The 21,984-nt window shown below is 45.4% G+C and overlaps 2 protein-coding genes across 3 annotated transcripts; one reads left to right on the top strand and one right to left on the bottom strand.

Annotated features, from left to right (window-relative positions):
• Nucleotides 1-806: 806 nt before the first annotated feature.
• LOC136503361 (uncharacterized protein At1g01500-like) lies at nucleotides 807-3,951 on the bottom strand. Of its 2 annotated transcripts, XM_066498467.1 has the most exons (4): nucleotides 3,726-3,951; nucleotides 2,040-2,843; nucleotides 1,651-1,930; nucleotides 807-1,098 (listed from the first exon to the last, which is right to left on the bottom strand). In XM_066498467.1, exons 2-3 carry the CDS (start codon nucleotides 2,724-2,726, stop codon nucleotides 1,670-1,672), a joined length of 948 nt encoding a protein of 315 aa, XP_066354564.1. In that variant the 5' UTR covers nucleotides 2,727-2,843; nucleotides 3,726-3,951; the 3' UTR covers nucleotides 807-1,098; nucleotides 1,651-1,669. The 2 variants fall into 2 exon arrangements, with proteins under 2 accessions (XP_066354564.1, XP_066354557.1); XM_066498460.1 differs by lacking the exon at nucleotides 807-1,098 and having other exon boundaries at nucleotides 1,568-1,930.
• Nucleotides 3,952-15,329: 11,378 nt separating this feature from the next.
• Nucleotides 15,330-17,783, top strand: LOC136503377 (uncharacterized). The gene is made up of 5 exons (XM_066498475.1): nucleotides 15,330-15,963; nucleotides 16,030-16,242; nucleotides 16,304-16,369; nucleotides 16,429-16,734; nucleotides 16,808-17,783. Exons 1-5 carry the CDS (start codon nucleotides 15,583-15,585, stop codon nucleotides 17,501-17,503), a joined length of 1,662 nt encoding a protein of 553 aa, XP_066354572.1. The 5' UTR covers nucleotides 15,330-15,582; the 3' UTR covers nucleotides 17,504-17,783.
• The last annotated feature ends 4,201 nt before the right edge of the window (nucleotides 17,784-21,984 follow it).

Genomic DNA, 21,984 nt, shown 5'->3' on the forward strand with positions numbered 1-21,984 from the left:
GTGCAAAATGGAGGACAGGAGAAAATGTTCTAGATGTAGAGAGAAAAAAAACAAAGTTGCACTAATACAAATTATTGTTCCACATATAGAAGCCGAAACATATGTTCATAGAATTTCAAAAACTACAATATTTGAAGTCGTTCCAATGACAAAGGACCAAATGTTAGTGTAGGGTAATAAAATACCAACAATTATGGTAGTAATTTTGGAAAAAAAGTTTTAAAAAATAAATATAAATAAAAGCTAGATAAAAAAAAGAGTATGATGTGTTCCAAGTTCATGATTGTAGTGTTCTTGAGTTCAAAATATCCGTTCCTAACAAATAATGTTGCACTTATATAAGCTTATTACAATGTTCTATTTGTACGAATTATTTGATAAAAGGGGGGCAGACCCAGTGCCGGAGGCTCCCACATGAGTGGGGTCTGGGGAAGGGAAAAAACCGAGGCAAGCCTCCCCCCGCAAATCTGCGGAGAGGCTGCTTCGAACCCACGACCTGGTGACTCAGTGAGACAGCTCTCACCACTGCACCAGGCAGACCCAGTACAAATTATTTGATCCCATATAAAAAATGAAACTTAAGAGGATATGACACTTTAGCATGTAAAAATGTAGGGGCTGTTCAGCTACAGAAATAAACGGTTGTTGCTACCATGCTGGCTACAACAACCGCTTATTCCTGTACCCGAACACCCCCGTACTCTAAGAAGGCAATAACTCATAAGAGCTTGATTTTTTTAATTGGAACAATTTTATTTTAGAGTGACCATGGAAACTGGCCCCTATACGAGAGTTTGAAATGAAATATCTTAGGAATGATGAGACCGTACGCCTCGTTGTCAACAGGTATATTGCCTACAATAAAAAGAATAGCATCGTTAATTCTAGGATGGTCTGTTATCGCTTTCTTGACTTGGGCCAGTGCCCAACAGAGCTAATCGGCCAGGCCCAATTTTAGATAATGGACAGTTCACAAATGAGGCAGCCCAAAAAGTGAATAGAGATCGGCATCTTCTTCGACCTCCGTCCGTGGCTGCGGCTCGGACAACGCTCCTTCAGTTCGTCACAGCCTCGCAGACGGCAGACCTCAGCACTCCCCTGTTAATTATAGACCAACAAGAAATAAGATAGGCTGATTGATGATTAGAATCTATTAGAAAAAAAATAAGTTCATGATCAGTCCATTGACGACGGACTAATTTTTAGTTCAGTGATCCAAATGCTTGCATGTACATGATTTTGTAGAATGTTACTCTTTTAGATGATTTTAAACCTCAGAAAGTTATGGATTTTGGGACGAATAGAGTTCATTTCTCTCTTCTTGTGGGCCCCGCCGGCAGCTCCGTCAGAAGTCAGAACACATGCCACACGTGATGTAATTCTCCTGAAACGCAGGCGCTTGCTGCCAGTGTGCGCCGCCTCGTTGTCGTCGGAAGAGGCAAGCACGGCAGCATCACCATGGCACTGTCACACATGCCGCCAACATATACACCATACTCGTACCAACTGCACAAGGATATGGTACAATATTACGAGTACTTGGGTGCATTCGGCACAGCGCACAACATTTCAGCATCTACATATCTTTCTTTCTTTTTTCTTTTGCATCAAAGGCAGGAAAGGTTTTGGAGCCACCGGATAAGCGCTCACGTTACACGTTGTGGTCGTTTCAGAGCAGGTTTGAGATGAGCCGTCGCTTGAGGGTCCTCGAGGTGGACTGGTACGAACGGACCAGCAGGCCGGCGCCGATGCCGACGCCGAGGCAGATGCCCAGGCTGATGCCGACGCCGACCCTCACGCCTGCGGTGAACCATGACAGCTCGCTGTACTCCTCGCCGTCGTCAACCCCGTCGGACCTCGTGTAGAGGCTGTCGTCGTCGTCGTCCGCGTCCGGGTCGGGCTTGTAGCATCTGTAATCCGATTCCGATTCCTGCACGCGACACGCAGCAGAGTTAAGACTTCAGAGTAAAACTTTTCTGAATTCAACGAAGGACGAAAAGAATTGAGCGCACTGTGATAACAAATCAGATTGTACGTACCTCTGGGTGATGCTTGGGAGGCGTTTCTTTCATGTCCTCCACCTGCTCGCCGCACTCCGGGATCGGGTCCATGAACGCCTTCACCTGGCGCCGCCGCCTGAACCGCAGCTGCATGGCCCTGGTGAACACGACCGGCGTGCCCCGGAACACGCCTACGACGTACACCTCCACCACGGGCGGCTTCGTGTCATCCCTCTCCCCGCCGCCGCCGCACCCGCACCTCAGGAACCCCGAGCCGCGCTGCGTCGCCACCTGGCACTTCATCACCCAGCTCCTGGTGGTGGAGCCCTTGCTGTCCACGTCGCAGTCGCACACCTCCAGGATCCCGACGACGATACTCTCGTCCTTGCTCTGGACCTTGAACCGCACGCTGCCGGACACCCTGACGGTCGCCGTGCACACGAAGGTGGCTTCCTCCGATCTCTTGTCGGCGCGGTCTCGGCGGAGGGCGAAGGACACGCTGCTGCCCTTGCCGTTGCCGTTGCTGATGATGCCTGGCTGGCGGTCGGCGCCGCTCACGTCCAGGATGGTGTCGGGAGTGAGCGGGGTGTGGGTGAGGGTGAGAGTGCCCAGCATGGACTCGTCGACCTCGCACCTGCTCACCCTCAGGTAGAAGACTCGAAGTGCCAGGCTGGACGACGGCTCCGGCACGGCCATGGCAGCTTCTGGCTCCGGAATGTCACCCATGTTTCAGAGAACTATATTTTGGGGCTAAGTTGTTCACTCACATGAGAGAAAGAGAATGGACCATATGCATGTTTCAACTCTGAACATTCAGGAATTGGGCATCACAGAGTACTCCATCTGTACAAGAAAAAAAAAACAGTGCAGTGGTTAGATTGGCAGGGCATATTACAGTACAGGCAGTGAGTGATCAGCGAAGATGCAAGAGCTACTAGAACTGTAAGCTATTGACGCATCTCATGCAGTAACAATTCTGTTCCAACATAAACGGATAACGGATAGCATCTGCTGGGTGAAACTCTGGCTCTCTGAATTAATAATAGATTTCTTCAACCCTCCAAGAGAGAAGAGAGAATTCAACCTTGCCCTCAATTCTAGGATCGATGCCCCAATTCCTGATTACTACGTTCAGAAACTGATAGAATCATAGAATCTGTATTTTTCAATTGCATATTTGCATGGACGAACAGCTTCTGCGGGAAACAGAGATGGAGAAACGAATATTCGATTGCGCGACTAAGGGTGTGTTTGGTTCAGGGACTATTTTTTAGTCCCTGTCACATCGGATGTTTGACACTAATTTAGAGTATTAAATATATTTTAATTACAAAACTAATTACAGAGATGGAGACTAATTTGCGAGACGAATCTATTAAGCCTAATTAGTGCATGATTTGACAATGTGGTGCTACAGTAAATATACTCTAATGATGGATTAATTAGGCTTAATAGATTCGTCTCGTAAATTAGTCTCCATCTGTGTAATTAGTTTTGTAATTAGAATATATTTAGTACTCCAAATTAGTGTCCAAACATCCGATGTGACAGGGACTAAAAATTAGTCCCTGGAACCAAACACCCCCTAAACTACAACCGCGGCCGTAGCCGCAACTAATGATGAAATAAACCTTCATATTTTGCAAGAACATGATTGATAAGAAAAAGCGCAGTAGGGAAGAGAGAAGAGAGAGGGGACGAATCATGAATACTTGAATAGCTTACCAGATTGAGCTCCAAGGTTGAGCGATGCCTCTCCTCCCTCGGTCCCTCTCCTCGTCCTCGTTCAGTTCTTCAGTCCTGGCAAAGGATTTCTCCTACGTATATCCTATTTATATACTACTCGTACTAGGGATCTTTTTTTGGTGGAGGTGAGCTGGTGAGGCCCCGTAAATCCCTCAACTGACACCTCACACAATGCACGCCAGGGCCCAAAACCACCGCTCCATGCATGACAACATCAGACCCTCTAGCAACCTAGCACTAGTATATATAGGAAAAAATATTATATATACGTAAATAAATGCCCATGACCGCATGAGGAGAGGGAGCGCTTCCGCAGTTCCGTTTCCCCGCCTCATAAAATAACAGAAATGCTATCCATAATAAAGCAGCGAATAAATTACCTACCGAAACTGACTGCCACATTTTAATGTGGATTATTTCGCAATAATGTTATACTACTATATTGCGGGTGTTAATGGGAAAAAAAGATATCCTGTGTATTTTCGAAAAAAAAGATATCATATATATTGTCGGGGCGAATTTATTAGTAGTAGCAGTAAGAGTATGGAATTCTGTACCGACATTTTAGATGTCTCAGAAGAGTGCCGTCAATATTCATCCACGTAGAAATAAGAAAAAAAGAAAAAGATAACAAGTGAAACTGAGAGATGAATTTAGGTGGTTTGGAAGCAAAAGTATCCACTGCCGCCTGGTCCTGGTGATCAAGATCTCAAACTAGGTAATGGTAGCGCCACTAGTCCACATCGACCTTCTCCCACCACAAAGCATTAGTGACAAAAGTTACGCTCTCAGATGATTTTCCAGCACCTGTGGGCTAGAAGGTTCAACAAGTCGAAATCAAACTTGATTAAAATCTGCTAGGACTAGGAACAAGTGGAAAATGTTTAGGATCGCAATTGGAAAACGGACTTGCTAGCGCCCGTACGTCCGATTCAGACGCTAGCGTCTGGACGGTGCCCGCACAGAGAGCCATTGAGCGCCTAGCACTAGCACGTCGAGCTCGCGAGCGAGTGCACCAGCAGTGGGCTCGCGCTGCCCCAGACATCTCCTGCGCCGCTACAGACGTCGCCCATGCCGCCCCGAACGTCGCCCGCGCCATTAGCCGCTTCCCACGCGCATCACATGTGCAACACACGATCTACTTTTGAAACATCTAGATGCAACAGTTGTAACATACAAAAGAAGACACATGAAACACTCTTGTCTGAACACTTACGAAACGACTGATTTTTTTAAACCATTGCAAACATATGCAACATCCAGATGAAGCACTTGCAAACATACGCATGAAACACTTGAAAACACTTGAAACATATGTTTGCAACATGCATGTATATGCAACATCCAGATCTACTTTTACAACATCGAGATAAAACACTTGCAACATACATTTGGAACAGATGAAACATTTAGAACATACACTTGAAACATGCGTGTATAGCCATTACAACATGTGCAACGTCCTGATCTATATTTGCAACATCGATATACAATATTTGCAACACACCTCTGAAACATCTAAAACATTTGAAACATACTCGTGCAATATGTGGTTCTCACCCTTCTTCTTCCATACGACGCAACACAGAGCGGGGGAACGACCAATTCCGACAAGCCAGCGACCGAGGATGGTGGCGCGGCCTGGCAGCGGCAAGCTGTGCCTGCGCTTAGCCTAGGCCCAGCCAGCGACGCCCCCCCTCTCTTGGCCGCCTGGCCTAGGCGCGGTGGAGGACGGAGCATGGCTTGGAGTGGCAGGGGACGAAGGCGGGGATGGTGTGCGCCGTGGGGATGGCGGTGGCGGCACACTTGAGTGGGTCATGGCGCGGCAGAGTTGGGCTGGCGGCCTTATCATGAGGCACGGAGTGGGGAGAGGAGCGCGGAGCAGCGTGGGATGGGAGCGGATGTGGCGCTGCCGCACTGGAGAAGACCACTGCGAGAAGCCTCGCGCTCGAGAAGGGAGCAACACTGTTCTTTTTTTGGAGAAGCGGACTGACGATTGACGCTGGATAAGATGGAGTGCGGGAGGCGGAGTGCGGTCTGGTCCGTCTGTCCGTCCAGACGCCCTACATGGAGCATTACCGATAGAGAAACCCTATTTTTCTCTAGAGTTCAGATTCAATCTTAGTACTCTCTCCATTCAAGACACTATCATCACGTTTTAGTATCTTAAGTTTGATTAATTATAGATAAAAAATATTAATATTTATGATATCAAATAAATATCATTAGATTAATTATATAATGGTCATGCTTCACATTTAAGCCTCTTCTTTTTCTTAAATAGAAAAAAGTACTTGGGACCTTCTGTAACACCCTCGGTGTAACGCCCTAAATAAATTACCAAACCATATCATGAGCATCATGTTTATGTGATAATACATGTGATGGAAGGTGTAGATAACATTTTTGTAACTTCAAATGATCAATAAAAATGTTAAATGATAAGCTATTCCATAACTGATATGTATCAAGTAGGGTTTAAAACTAATTTTTATTGAACAAAAATACTATAGAACATATATGTGGCGCTTAAATAAAGTTTGGAATATAAACTTGGTAGATGACAATGAAATACTTGCTGTAGAAAAATAACATTGCTAGCCAATATTTCTAATATCCTAGAAATTCAACTCATAGATTTAGAAGATTTTTAAGTATATAGACAGCTAGACAATGCCATGTTTGGCAATTTATTTTGCGAATTCGGGTTAAGGATAGGTGTTATGTTTTAGGTCAGTTTGGTAGCCTCATATGCCATCTTGAGCATGGTGAAGATGGTTTAGGTCTAGAAACAACCGTTTAGTTGTTATAGGTGCTTTAAAATACGTGCACGACACGTTCTCGGCCTAACTCGCCGGGTGGACGCGGTCACCTAGCTCGGGCGCTCGACGTCGTCGTGCTGGTCGCGCGTGCGTGCGCTGCCACGCGTGGCTAGCCTAGCTGCCTCTGGCCCGTCGCGCGAAGCTGCTGCTGCCGCTGGCCCCGCCACGCGGAGCTGCTGCGGCCGCCTACCCCGCCTCGCGCCGCGACGAAGCCACTATCGGCGTCGTCACATCATCGTCACGTCTGCGCATGGCTACCCTGCCTCGCGTTGCCACTACTGATGCCACCACGACGCCGTGCTACGCTGCTACCGTTCGCTCTACCACCACGGGCATGTGGGCTGTCACGCTGCACCGTTGACCCGCCCTATGCTGCGACATAGCCGCTACAGGTGCTGTCACCTCACCGTCATGTCCGTGCCTTCCTCTGCACCCTGCCCCGCTGCTGGCCCAGTTTGGTGCTCGCCGCAGCCACGCGCATGTGGTAGAGCTCGCCGTCGCCTTGCCATTTATGGCACTACGGTCGTGTGGGCCATGCCGATCGTGGACGCGCACGCTTGTCCTCAGCGCCTGTGCATGGGCCCCCACGATCACACCGACCGCATCCCACCAAGGTGAGGCCGAGCCGAGCCCACCTGCCGTGCCCCGTCTCTCTCTTTCTCTCTTTCTCGATCTGCTGCCGTCATCGAGCCACGCCATCAAATTACCCAGCGAACGATCACCTCCATTCAATTCAGTGCAGCCACGATTTCAACATAATGTCCTCTCGCTGCTCGACCCCACCCAGCTTTGAACCGTGCAAGGCCAAGCTCCAATTTGGAGTTTTTTCCCGCTGTCGTGCCATTAAGGCCACGCTCGGCCATGGTCGAGGGCAGCCCTCCTACCGCCCATTCCGAACCAATTTACCTACACCACTAGTATCGCCTTGACTCCCTCTTCATCCTGCGTGCCTTAGCCAAACCGCTACCACCTCCCCGTCATCACTGACACGATCATGTCACCGTGGTGTGCCGCCGTATGGCTCGGCCACACATGGCCAACCCTTCTTCATCATCCTCTTCTCCAACCATCACCTTGGCTAGGTCCATGGTAGTCTACTGATGCTCACTCGCTAGCTGGTTAGGTCCTTAGGTGTCCTAGGTCACTGGAGCAGTCACGTCACCATTGCGGATGGTCGCGCGCCACCGCATCTCGCTCCAGTGCTTCCCACCGTCTTGCATTGCTGCTCGGTGTAGGCGATTGGACCATAGTTGAGTGTTGGCCTGACCGACAAGCCAGTGCGGGTCTCTGGTGGCCAGCGTGGCCACCCCATGCCACCGCTCACCGTGCCACCAGGCACGGGTTAGCCGAGGGTGCGCGTGGGGGAATTACAGGAAAGCCAGGGGGTTAAGTGAGAAGTTTTGTGAGAAGGGGAAATAGTGTTAGGACTTAGTTGTAATTCAGGAGAAGTGCGAGGTCTATTTTGCAAAATTGCCAACACGTACGGGACTTCCCCGCCATGGGCCGCCGCGCCAGTGGGCCACGCGGGAGATTTAGTTTTCTTTTTCATAAGAAATTAGCAATGGTTTTCTAATTTAATTTTTGAGTCGATCTTTGGTAAATAATATAAAATCATGTAGGCGTTCAAAAATTGTGAAACAAATTTTGTTAGGTTCCTAAAATTGTGCTCTATATGTTGGTGAATTTAGTTCATGTTTGTGCATGTTGACATTAGGAGCTATTAAATCATTTGAGGATGCTTAATAATATTAAGTTAATTATTGTAGGAATTTTTGTGGTAAATGAGTGATAGCTTTAGTCCTGAAATTTTTATAGTAGCTTCATTGTATTATTATGTGCTCACTATAATTTTGTAGCTTTAGAATAGACTAAGCATTAGGGTAGTTAAATGCTTTTTGTTTCAATATACATTAAATCATCAATAGAAATAAAGATATATCCTTCATTTGTAAAGCTAGGTGTTTGTTAGTTGAACCCAACACTTTGCTTTGTAAAGATGATAGTTAGCTTAGTATCTTAGTCATTAGAGCTAGCTTAGTAGCTTAGTATGTGTATTCTTAGTTTAAGAGTTGATGTTGCCTAAATGCTGAGTGTTGCATCATCATCGCATGCATGTACAGAACGAGTTGGCGGAGATTGTGACCACCGGTGATCACGAGTTCGAGGAGATCGTAGAGGAGTACGAGGAGGAGATTCTCGTGCAGGAGGAGGTCCCGAAGCCACCACTGACTGACTCAGCTGACACCATGCCTACCCAAGGCAAGACCCGATACATAACCTCTATTTTATAATTTACCATATATAAATGTGTTGTGCATTTACGTTACAGGAATTTTATGGAAACCACATGCATTGATACACTTGTCCTAAGAGTCTTACTAGTGCAGGTTTGAGTAAATACTATGCTTAGGTCATCGGTAGCGTGAGTAATCTGCTGTTGTTCACAATAGGGGATTATTATTACCCTCATAATAAAATGATGAAAGAAAAAATGGAGACAGGGCAGGGATATGGTATGGGTATTGGTGGGTGTAACAGGTTATGTCCCGCGACCAACGGGGCTTAGCTTGGTTATACTATTTTTCTTGTTTGTGTCGATTAAAAACCGTCCGTTGCTGTGGATGGTAGTCAGGTCATGGACTTATTATCCTGAGCACATACTTGCTTATGGGAGCAGGAAGGCTCGTTATGCTCTTGTCGTAGGTTCTGGCTCTTTCCAGACTGACTGACTGGAGGTGGGGAAAGGTGGAGGTCTAAGCACCATACTGAGATCGGATCCTAAGTGTGAGGCTTGGAGTCCAAGTTTGGGCGGGGACCTAGACCCCATGACAAGAGTGGAATGGGCTAGTCTTGTTTGTACCTAGGGTACAAACAGGGCATGTATTTTGGGGTACTCAGTGGGGATACATTGGTTCGTGAATCACCGTTTCTGTGAGACGGTATGACTTGGCTATGGTCTAGCACCGTAGTAAGAACTGAAAGATGAATGATGGTGAAATGGTTCTGATTGATTAACCCTTGCTTGAAAGTAGAACAGGTGCTTACCTAGAATGGTTAGCTAATGAAGTAATCATGACTGCTAATTAAACTTGATCTTAAGGACGTACTTCTAGTAATGCTTTTCGCAAACAAAAAGAAAACATCAAACCCATATTGCCCATCATATCCTTGAGAGTCGGGAAATGATTCTCACTAGTCTGGTAAGTCTTGTGAGTACATTATGTACTCAGGGTTTATTTTACCCCTGTTGCAGGTGCAACTTGATGAGTAGCTCTTGTGTGGAGGATTCTTCTGGTGGGCACAGATGGATCCTTATATCACTTCCGCTAGATGTTTATTTCCATTCCACTGTTCAATTATCGCACTCTGAACTCTGGTATTATAATAAATAATTTCTAAGAACTCTTGTTGTATGAAATGGACTAAGTATTGTAAACTTGTACTCATTATTGGATTCTGGATGTAAAACATGGATTGTTTCGAGTTCTTCCTTAGGGTGTGCTCGACGGAACTGTCTGATGTAGCTAACTTTCAGAGTGCTTAGTGTCTAGTGGAAGATAAGCACCTCTGAAAGCATGTTATTTTGGGTGGTTCTGCCTCACCTTCTCACAATAGAAAAGGCCATTGTTCGCATCCAAAATAAACGAACCCAAACTATTCTGGTAAAATTGGCCTAGCAAATGGCACTTATCTTGTTGACTAAAAGCATAAATTTACTCTACTTGATCAGGCAAGTGAGAGTTTAGATTCACTTCGCTACATTGTCCAAGTGGTAGTACATAAATTCACTCAGCTTGATTATCAGGGTACATATGTGTTTAAGAACATAGTTTTTGAAGCGCACTATAAATATTCAAGAAACTATGCCATTGCCATTGGAATTCTTGCTAAAGCTGAAATGTGCCATTTTCTACGCCTATAGATGACTTGGGGCCATTGATAGGCATATGAAGGGGTATTTGTATATGCATACGGTCTATTTTGCCCCTACCGACGCCTCTTATCCATTTCCGTCTCTCCTCTTCCCCCAACTACCGTCTTCAATTCTTTTCCTGTTCTAGATCTCACACAGGCGCCAGTGTGCTCCCTTTGCTCTGGTGTCCTCCCTCCCCCTTGCTGTTGTCCCTTGTGTGGCCTTGCTAGCACCGTTCCTACATCGTTCCACCAGTGCACGATCGAGCACATCGCAGGCTTGAACCAAATCATTGGCTTGCCTCGAATCAATTGCCCTAAGTGCGGCATCTAGGTGATAATAAGGTGCAAGAGTAAGAAATATGAGGTGTTCTACAAGTGCCCAAACAACTTCCCAATATGTTAGTTTTAGGTCGTTTCACTGATTTCTTATGTTTTTGTTTGGTTGAGCAACATATTTGTGATTCTCTATTCAATAGAATGACATTACGTGTGGGTACTACTTGTCGGGGACCAATACTAGGGTACCCGAAGAGGAGGAGCTAATAACCATGAAAATTGATTCATCCGAGCAGTTAAGAGCGTGACTATAGCTCCAACCGACCCCTAGGTGCGCAAGCTTTGCCTCGCCCGGCCTCTGGGGGTGGGCTCCACCTCGCTCGACATTGAGGTTGTGGGCTCCACCACACCTGATGTCTAGGGGCGGGCTCCGCCTCGTCCAACACTGAGGCCATGGGCTCCGCCTCGCCCAACCTCTGAGGGCTGGCTCCACCTCGCCTAGCCTCTAGGGTGTGGGCTCCGCCTTGCCCGACCCTTGGGTTTACGCTCTGCCTCGCCCGACCTCTGAGGGCTGGCTCCACCTTGCGTGATCTCTAAGGGCGAGCTCCGCCTCGCCCACCCTCTAAGGGCTGGCTCCACCTCGCCTGACACTAAGGCCATAGGCTCTGCCTCGCCTAACCTCTAAAGGTGAGCTCCGCCTCGCCTGGCCTCTAGGGAAGGGACTCCACCTCGACCAACCCTGAGGCCAAGGGATCCATCTCACCTGACGAAGACCCATACTGCCACCAACCACTCCAGGTCTAAGCAAATGGGCCTGGGTCAAAGCTCTAACAACAGGGAGGTGACCGGCATGCCCCGATACAACCCGTGGCTATGATGGGCCATACCTAGGGATTCACATTAGGAACAACGTTGGGCATACCAGTGCTGTTCTGCCTAACCCTCGTATGAGCACTGACAGGCATGTCAATTCACCATGATGTCCGCTAGGATGGAGTGGAGCGCCACGATCGGGAGATGACGCTTGCGCATGGCACCAATGATGGACAAGGCCACGACGTGGAGCTATCCCTATTGACATTTACAAGGTCGACGGGCCCGCATGAACGAAAAGAAGGACCCAGCGATCCTGTAGGACATTTTCTCCTTCTCCTTCTCCTTCTCCTCTTTTTCCTCCACTGTAACCCATGCTTTCCCTTGGCCTATAAATAGGAAAGCAGGGCGTCCGATATGGGGCGTCGCAACACATCGCATTGATTCGAACTAGAACCCATCGAACCCCGAACTGATCAGAACACATAAGCATATAGCCGGGAAGCGACCGAGCTCTCGGCACCCGTTTGCTCCTCTCACCAGAGACTTGGGAACTGTCCCTCTCTCGATCGTTTGTAACCCCTACTATGAACTTTCAGTGCTAGTAACATGAGTAACAACATGAACTGGACGTAGGGACAATCTGCCCAAACCAGTATAAACCTCGTATCCTCTTAGCACACCATCCGAGCCAGATGCATAATATTACAAATTTACTAGCCGGTGGCAACTCGAAATGCCGACAGTTGGTGTGGCAGAACCGCCTAATCTAATACCTCCTAGGAGTACTTATCCTCCATTAGACACTAAGTACTCAAGGGAAGACACTAAATTACGTAGTTTCGTCGAGCACACCCCAAGGGAGAACCCAAAAATCCATATTTTTCCATCAGGATCACAAATGAGAGAATAAAGCTTACAACATTCTTAAGTCATTTCTTTCATCACTTTCCATACAACATCAGAGTATAATATTTATTGATTATAACAGCGGAATATAAACATGTTATCAGAGTTATGAACAATTTAATCTAACAGCGAAATATAAACATATGATTAGAGTTATAGCAGAAATAAATATCTATTCATGACATGATGAAGCATTGATATATAAACTATGACACCAGATTATAAAATTTCTATTTATAAAAACATTTAGTGAGAGTTATAAATAAAAATTATGATCGCAGCGTAAAGGAATCCTCACTGAGCCCACCAGGAGGTTCCCGCACACAAGTGTCAGCTCTAGCATCCGCCTATCACCTACAACAGGGTAGAACAAACCCTGAGTACTCAATTGTACTCCGTAAGACTTACCCGTTAGGAGAAAAGAAAAGACTCTAAGGATATGCAAGGATATCTGGCTTAAGGGTTTATTGCATCTGCAGGAGCATTACTAAACATGCGTCCTTATATTTAATTTTGTTGATGCAAAAGTGGATCTGCAAACACAAAGGGCTAATACCCGAATCGATATCCAAAGCGTGCCAGTCGATTTGACCTGCTAATCGACAAGGATGAAGAAACGAACACTTTGGTCCTGACAACAGCGATACGCCCGGAAGTCACGGCCAAGAGGTGCTCACGCGGAACTCGAGAATCGCCGAAGATCGCACTGAAGCGATGCAGCTCGCCGAATCAATGAGAACTCGTAAAAAGAAAAAGTATGCAAATTGACGAAGTCGCCGAAAAGTAGATGCAAATAGGAGTAAAAGTTGGTTTTGATATTGATTGATATATCTTTTTTACATTGCCCCTTACTCCATATTTATACCCTGATCTAAAGAGACACAACCGAACACAACTAGGACATCAATCCCATATCTAAGGAAACACGTGACTCTTACACGAATCATACTCTAACTAATATAGAAAAGGAAATCAACTCCTATCTATTTCCCTGTCCGCTTCAATTACGATGGAAATCTCACCGTCCTCCTTCCCATCGGCATATTCCCTGTTTCATCGGCAGTAGTCTTCAAGCCTCCCTTCATCGGCATACTCCATGTCCCATCGGCAGTAGTCTTCAAGCCTCCCTTCATCGGCATCGACAAAAACACCTCCAACCTTATCGGCAACGCCTGAGTCCAAGTCAACCTTTCCATCGACCACCACTAACTATCGGCAACCATCTATACAAGCTGGCTTTCATCGGCTATCAAAGTATTCAATAACTTTCCCCTTACCGATTAGTCCACTCCGATTATTTTGACACGTGCAAAAAACGGTGTCAACACATGCCCCCCAATTTCGGAGTATAAAACCATTAATGCTCCGAAATTTACTCCAGATAACGCTTGCCTTCGCCCGATTACCGTAACTCACTCTCCAAGCCAAAACTTGATCTGTTATCAAATCAAATCTAATCTTGATTCACACACTTCAGTAAATATCGCACAATCTCCAACCACTCCTGCCTTGATTATGGTTAAGATACCGAAACAACAACCCATCGACAAGATTATAACGCTGCCATTTTCAGAATTAAAATATCCTGTATCGATATCCCTTTCAAGTCATGATTACTTGCCATCAACTCATCTATACAATCCCCTGATTATCGTGCGAACAGTTACCATATCCTTCTGAACCGTCTCGACCTATATGCGCGCGACATAGAGATAAGTCCAAAATACCCTTACTCCGGGCGACTTATAAATAGATTTCTCCGGAACCCTCATTTTCTACCTTCAGCCCTCAATCCTCGGCATTTTCTCTCTCCGGCGGCGACTCCGACGAACAACCGCGCAACCTCAACCAAGAAGAACCCTTCTCCGGCGCTAACTTCAAGTTTCCTCAAGACCATGGCCATCAACTTCGACGTTCCCGCGGTTCGCTCCACTTCCATTACCCTTTACTTTGATCTTCTCGCAAATTCATTCAGTTGGTGATTTTCCCTTTCTTCTATTCTCTGGATTTTATAATCTTAGGAACTGCGCAACAAATTAATTATCCCAACCGATCAGCCGCACGTCCAATGCCTCGGACCAATGGGCAACCCAGATCCAACCGATCTGATCAATGCAGAGGTTAACAGAATCCCCTTTAGAGCCCAAAATTTCTCTCTGAATTTGTGGAAAGACACATTCCGATCTTGGCCCAAAACCACCAAGGGGTGGAAAGACTGGTACTTGAGAGTTAATAACTCGATGCAAGTATACTGGGCAGAACGAAGATTAGACCAATGTATCAGGCTCTCTATTGCCGATATGCAGAAAAATGAATCAATGATAATTGCAGCTGCTTATTTCTGGTCAGATACAACCAATACTTTTATGTTTGGACATGGCCCAGCTACTCCTACCCTTGCCGATGTCCACATGCTTACTGGCTTGGACATCTCAACTGCCGACGAAGGCTCCATCTATGGTAGAAAGCCTGAATATAGAGTGAATACCCGTAACATCGGCGGTTGGACAGGATATATTCAAGAATACCAGAAAACCGGGACACCTAGCCAGAGGGAACATGCCACATTCCTGAATATGTGGTTAGAAAAATTTATCTTCTGTGGTCGATCAGTAGGACCAACCAACGCCTTCCTCCCTGCAGCTGAACTTCTAGCTAATGGCGCAAGGTTTCCTCTTGGCCGATACCTTCTAAGCTCCACTTATCATCTTCTTCACCAAGTGTCTCAGAAGCTTCTGCTTGGCGAACCCATCGGCAACCTGGGAGGCCCGTGGTGGTTCATCAACATGTGGCTGAATGCCCATATGCACAAACGTTTGCAATGGGACTTCTTTGCTCAACAATTCCCACGAGAAATTCCTGAAGATTATGTGCTCGGGGATGATGAATCGGCAACACGCTCACCCCTCAATTTTGGTGAAGCCATAATCGTCCTCCCTGGAACAGAAGCCAACGAAGACCAAATCGGCAGATTCTTTCAAAGCTTCTATAATGGTCTTTCTCGTGATCATAGGGCCTGGGTACCTTATATCGACGAAGAAAACAGATTCCCCCTTCTTTTCAACTTTGCCGATGACACTCTGAATCAAGATAATGAGCTTATGATGGCTATTATCACTCCCAGGGCAATTCCAGTAAACACATTCGGCAGCGGGAAAAACACCAACATTACATATGAATTTTACAACCCATCGGCAGTATCCCGCCAATTGGCTTTTGGGCAACTGCCAATCAAACTCTGCTTTGCCGATGTGATCAAACCCAGGGAAACAATCACCTGCGGAACAGACTGGAACAAGGTAGTACAACTTTCTCCTGATGCCGATACCACAGATGTCGATATATCCACCTGGACACCAATATCTTTCATCACCGAGTCATACAAGCAATGGTGGCGAGAGTGGAAAGAGCAACTGTTCGCGACTTCTGTTCACACATATCGGCACATGATCGATTCTGAATATGCAATCCCTGACGACGCGGTAAGTTTCCTTGAACTCCCTTCTGCTTTTCCTTTCATTTATCAGTAACTGATTCCCTTGTAACAGGTTAACAACCCAGCACCATCGGTGAGTAAAAGTGGGAAACCCTTCAACCTCCGGCCTGTTTCCCCAACATCGCCAATCGGCTACAACGCTCCCACCTTAGCCGCTTTGACCCGCCAGAAGATTCTTACTAAGACCATCACTTCTAAGTCCAAATTGGCTACATCCAGGGCTACCCCATCGGCCGCTGCTACAACCTTGGTCAAAGCCTTTAAGGTAACAACCTTGTTTATTTTCACTTATGCCGATCACAAACTATATTAACCTTAATCATCAGGGGGTAAGAGCTGCTACGGGATCGTCATCGGCAATTCCGCCGATATCAAGCACCACTCCTTCAGAGGTAGCTTCTTGACTCTACATTTTATCTGTTAAATATCATATCTTACACTTGTTTTGCAGCAACAATTGGGTACATCGGCAAACGTACCAGATGCCCAAGCTTCACAATCAAGTGTCGATGCCCCCCAGCCAATCGTTGCCGATGTCCAAGCAAAGCGCAAAGCTTCAACAGATACTGAAGCACAGCCAAAACGACAAAGGTCTATGCCGATCCCTACATCTGCCCCAATATCATCGGTCATCATACCTCAAGAACCCACCACCGATGAAGTCACAGAGGATATCCCATCGGCAAGCTCAGCCGATCCACACGACATACCCCAGGTTGCTTCCTCCAGTCAAGCACAGGAAATTGCCTTGAAACAGGTAAACCGATTAACCTATCTGATTTTACAATACTCATACCTACCCCTGATTGATCTCCTTGTCTCTCTTTCAGGAACAAGATTCTCCGAACAGCCTATTTTCCTTTGCCATTGACATTTCTGACGACGATGGAGAGGAAACAAGTTCTTCCCTTGCATTGGGAACAATATCGGCAGAGACTAAATCCAAGTTGGAAACCCTCCTGAACTTGCTACAGCAAAGTACCGCCCAACTGGTAGATGACTCGGACCCCGCAAAGGCAATTTTCAAAGCAATTCGTGGCCAGGTCCCTGCCGATGTTGAAGAAATACTCTTCCCAGCAGCTCATTTAGAAAGCCGTCAACTGCAATATCAACGGGCTGCTCAGCGCATTGCCGATAGAGCAGCTCAAGCTCAACTTAAAGGAGAGATGCTACAACTGAAACAAATCGCTGATGAGAAGCACAAGGGCATCGTCAACTTGCAGACTTCGGGTGCTGCACTTAAGCAGAAAATCTTGGATCTATCGGCAAGGAAGGCAGCTCTATTGGCTGAATTGAAAGAAATCGATGCAGCCTTAACTCATGCTCAACAAGAAGAAAGCCAGCTACCCAACGCCGTCAAAGCCCTTCAGCAAGAAAGAGATATCCAAGCTCGCAAAGCTTTAGCCATGAAGAAGAAACTCAAGCCTGTGGAGGGTGCTGCCGATGACGATATCAAAGAAATGGAAGAAGCCGACCAGATTCGCCTGCGTGCGATATTAGCTATCCAATCTTTGCTGAACGTGTAATCTTATTTATTGTATCGGCACTTTATAAGACATTGATACTCTTGCATAATTCCAGCCGATAGTACTGTTATCGGCACTTATACTCTTATGCATCTGTCCAGATACTAGGGTAATATTTCTTTAAATATTTTCCATTTAACGCTCTGGGAAACACAACCCCTTCGAGGGTTTCTAAAATATATGCATTACCAGGAATAGACTGATTTATCCGATATGGACCTTCCCAATTAGGAGACCACTTTCCAAACTTTGAACTTTTAGTCCCAATCGGTAAAATCAATTTCCAGACCAGATCTCCATCGGCAAACTCTTTTACTTTCACCTTCTTGTCATACCATCTAGCTACTCTTTTCTTATTTTCTTCAATACTAACTAAAGCCCTTAACCGATGACCCGCCACATCTTCCAACTCATCTTTCATAAGAGTATTATACTCATCGGCTGTCAGCTGATTTTGAGAACGTATTCGTCTAGAGCCAACCTTAATTTCCCAAGGCAACACTGCATCGTGTCCATATACTAACTGATAAGGCGTTACTTTGGTTGCACCATGGCATGACATCCGATATGACCACAAGGCTTCATTTAATACTGTATGCCACCTCCTAGGATTTTCTTCAATTTTGCGCTTAATGAGTTTGATGATCCCTTTGTTAGAAGCCTCAGCTTGACCATTAGCTTGAGCATAATATGGAGAAGAATTTAAAATTTTAATTCCCATACCCACAGCAAACTCATCAAATTCTCCTGATGTAAACATAGTGCCCTGATCGGTAGTGATAGTCTGAGGAATACCAAATCGGTAAACAATATGCTCTTTCACAAAATCAATCATATTGACCGATGTCACCTTTTTTAAAGGAATTGCCTCAACCCACTTTGTAAAATAATCGGTAGCAACCAGGATAAATTTATGTCCCTTACTCGATGGCGGATAAATCTGACCAATGAGATCAATAGCCCATCCCCGGAACGGCCATGGTTTGATTATAGGATTCATAGCCGACGCAGGCGCTCTTTGAATATTACCAAACCTTTGACACCCCTGGCATCCCTTAAAATATTTAAAACAATCTTCAAGAATAGTCGGCCAATAGTACCCATTCCTTCTGATCATCCATTTCATCTTGAAAGCCGATTGATGTGCCCCACATACTCCTTCATGAATTTCACCCATCAAGCTTTTCGATTCATCATTGTTAACACATCTGAGTAAAACTCCATCTATAGTTCGATAATATAATTCATCATCGAGGAGCACATATTTGGTAGCTTGGAACCTTATACGTCTCTCAACCTTTCTACCTGGATCCTTTAAATAATCGACAATCTCTTTCCTCCAGTCATCGGTATCAACTGCCGATGTTAGCACTTCCTGAATAGGCTGATACCCTGAAGCATGCTGAGCTAGTCGATTAGCTTCCTCATTATGCAATCGAGAGATATGTTCAAGACGAAAATCTCTAAATCCTTTCAATAATTGCAAACACCTTTCATAATACGAAATCAAGGCTTCACTTCGGCATTCATAACTTCCAGCCAATTGATTTATAACTAGCATAGAATCACCAAAGATTTCCACAACATCGGCACGTATCTCCTTCAGCAATTCTAACCCTTTCATCAAGGCTTGATATTCAGCTTGATTGTTTGTTGCTGTAGCAACAATCGGCAATGAAAACTCATACTTCTTCCCTTGAGGTGAAATTAACACAATGCCGATACCTGCTCCTTCACCACATGTGGACCCATCGAAGAAAAGTGTCCAGGGAGCAATCCCCAGAGAATCCACCAGTGTTACAATGCTGAGTGACAAAATCAGCCATCACTTGCCCTTTAACTGCCTTAGTTGATTTGTAGCGTAGTTCAAATTCTGATAATGCTAAAATCCACTTGCCGATTCTACCACTTAATATCGGCATCGACAACATATACTTGACCACATCGTCTTTGCATATGACCGTACATTCGGCAGATAACAAATAATGCCTTAGTTTGATACAAGAAAAGTATAAGCACAGACACAATTTCTCGATAGCCGAATACCTTGTCTCAGCATCCACTAATCTTCTGCTCAAATAATAAATAACACGTTCTTTCCCTTCAAATTCTTGAATAAGAGCTGAACCGATAACTGCATCATCAGCTGACAAATATAACCTGAAAGGCTTCCCATGTTGAGGTGGAACTAGCACTGGAGGATTTGATAAATATTTCTTAATTTCATCAAGGGCTAATTGCTGTTCAACTCCCCATACAAATTCCTGATCAGCTTTCAATCTAAGTAATGGGCTGAAAGCCTTGATCTTACCCGACAGATTAGATATGAATCTTCTAATGAAATTAATCTTACCGATCAAAGATTGTAATTCAGTCTTATTGGCAGGAGCAATCACCTTGTTAATTGCATCAATAGACTTCCTACTGATTTCAATGCCCCGCTGATGCACCATAAAACCCAAGAATTGTCCTGCCGATACACCAAATGCACATTTATTAGGATTCATCTTCAATCCATGCTTCCTTGTGCACTCCAGTATCTTTCGCAGATCGACTAAATGCGCTGTAATATCTCCAGACTTAATCACTACATCATCAATGTAGATCTCCACTAATGTGCCGATGTATTCATGAAAAATAAAGTTCATAGCTCTTTGATAAGTAGCACCGGCATTTTTCAAACCAAACGTCATGACTATCCACTCGAACAACCCCACATGACCTGGACATCTGAAAGCAGTCTTGGGAATATCTTCCTCAGCCATGAATATTTGATTGTAACCTGCATTACCATCCATGAAGCTGATAATTTGATGTCCAGCCGCAGCATCAATCAACAAATCAGCAATCGGCATTGGATAGCCATCCATTGGTGTGGCTTTGTTGAGATTCCTGAAATCAATACAAACACGAAGTTTTCCATTTTTCTTATAAACAGGAACCACATTAGAGATCCACTCTGCGTATCGACATTGCCGAATAAACTTTGCTTCAATTAATTTAGTTATTTCGGCCTTAATGTCAGGAAGTACATTAGGGTTGCATCGGCGCGCTGGCTGCTGATGTGGCCGAAATCCAGATTTGATAGGTAACCGATGTTCAACTATCGATCGGTCTAATCCAGGCATCTCAGTATAATCCCAAGCAAAACAATCTTTATATTCTTTTAACAAATCTGTTACTCGCTGCTTACACTTGGAATCTAACTTAGCACTAATAAAAGTAGGTCTTGACCTATCACCATCACCAATATCTACTTCTACTAAATCATCTGCCGATGTGAACCCTTGACCTAACTTTCCATCATCGGCAAACCTATCCATCAAAACTCCTCTTCAGAACCGACTGCTTGGATCGGTGGAATTTCATAATCAGCAACTCTAAGGAACTCTTTTTCCCAAGCTTCTCCTGATATGCATTTAGTTCGCTCATAAGTATCTGATTCTGCCGATGCGATGATATAAGAAGAATCACCAGGGACGATCTCAATCTTATCCCCAATCCACTGTACGAGGCATTGATGCATTGTAGAAGGAACACAACAATTAGCATGAATCCAATCCCTCCCTAGAAGGAGATTATATGCACCCTTGCCGTTGATAACAAAGAACGTCGTTGGCAAGGTTTTGCTGCCGATGGTCAATTCCACGCACACTGCCCCTTTAGCCGGTGACACATTGCCTTCAAAATCTTTCAACATCATATCGGTTTTGGTCAAGTCTTGATCCCCCTTACCAAGTTTCCGATACATCACATAAGGCATAATATTAATCGCAGCCCCTCCATCAATAAGTACCTTAGACACCGGCTGCCCATCAACTCTGCCCTTCACAAACAAAGCCTTAAGATGCTGTCTCTCGTCATCGGTAGGTTTCTCGAAAACAGCCATCATTGGATCTAGTGTTAACTGAGCTACTTGATCAGAGAGAACAACTTCTTCCTCATTATCAGATAGTGCCAAAAACTCCATCGGCAACATGAATACCATATTAACATCTGCCGATGGACCCTTATTTTTGTGTTTTACCTGCCACTGCTGACGACCAGGCTTTTCATGGAGGAATTTTCCTCTTGGTATAAATCCTCCTGACGCTCACGTTGCATCCTCCTCCTCTGCGTCTTTGTCAGACCCTCTGGGCACCATCGAGGAAACTTGGTTTTCCAAACCGGCTGATAACAAGTCCTAGTTGATTCTACACGACGTATATTAGGGTCCCTGTAGAATATTTCCTCATCGGGAACTCTTGCGTTTGCCATCTCCTCAAGCTCCTCTTGATTCCTTAGAAAATATCCAGCGCGTTTACCAAGCCTCTCATGTACACTAAGTCTGCCCCCCAGCCGATCATGCACTGATGCTCTGCCTCTGATCGGCTCATTGACAGACGAACCCTGATTACCAAGTTGAAACCTCCTTTCTGAGCGATTGACTCCGTAATAACCATTACACTCAGGGCAATTTTCAACAGTTGGCAATTTAATAC

The sequence above is a fragment of the Miscanthus floridulus genome, chromosome 1, assembly GCF_019320115.1.
Source record: "Miscanthus floridulus cultivar M001 chromosome 1, ASM1932011v1, whole genome shotgun sequence".
NCBI lineage: Eukaryota > Viridiplantae > Streptophyta > Magnoliopsida > Poales > Poaceae > Miscanthus > Miscanthus floridulus.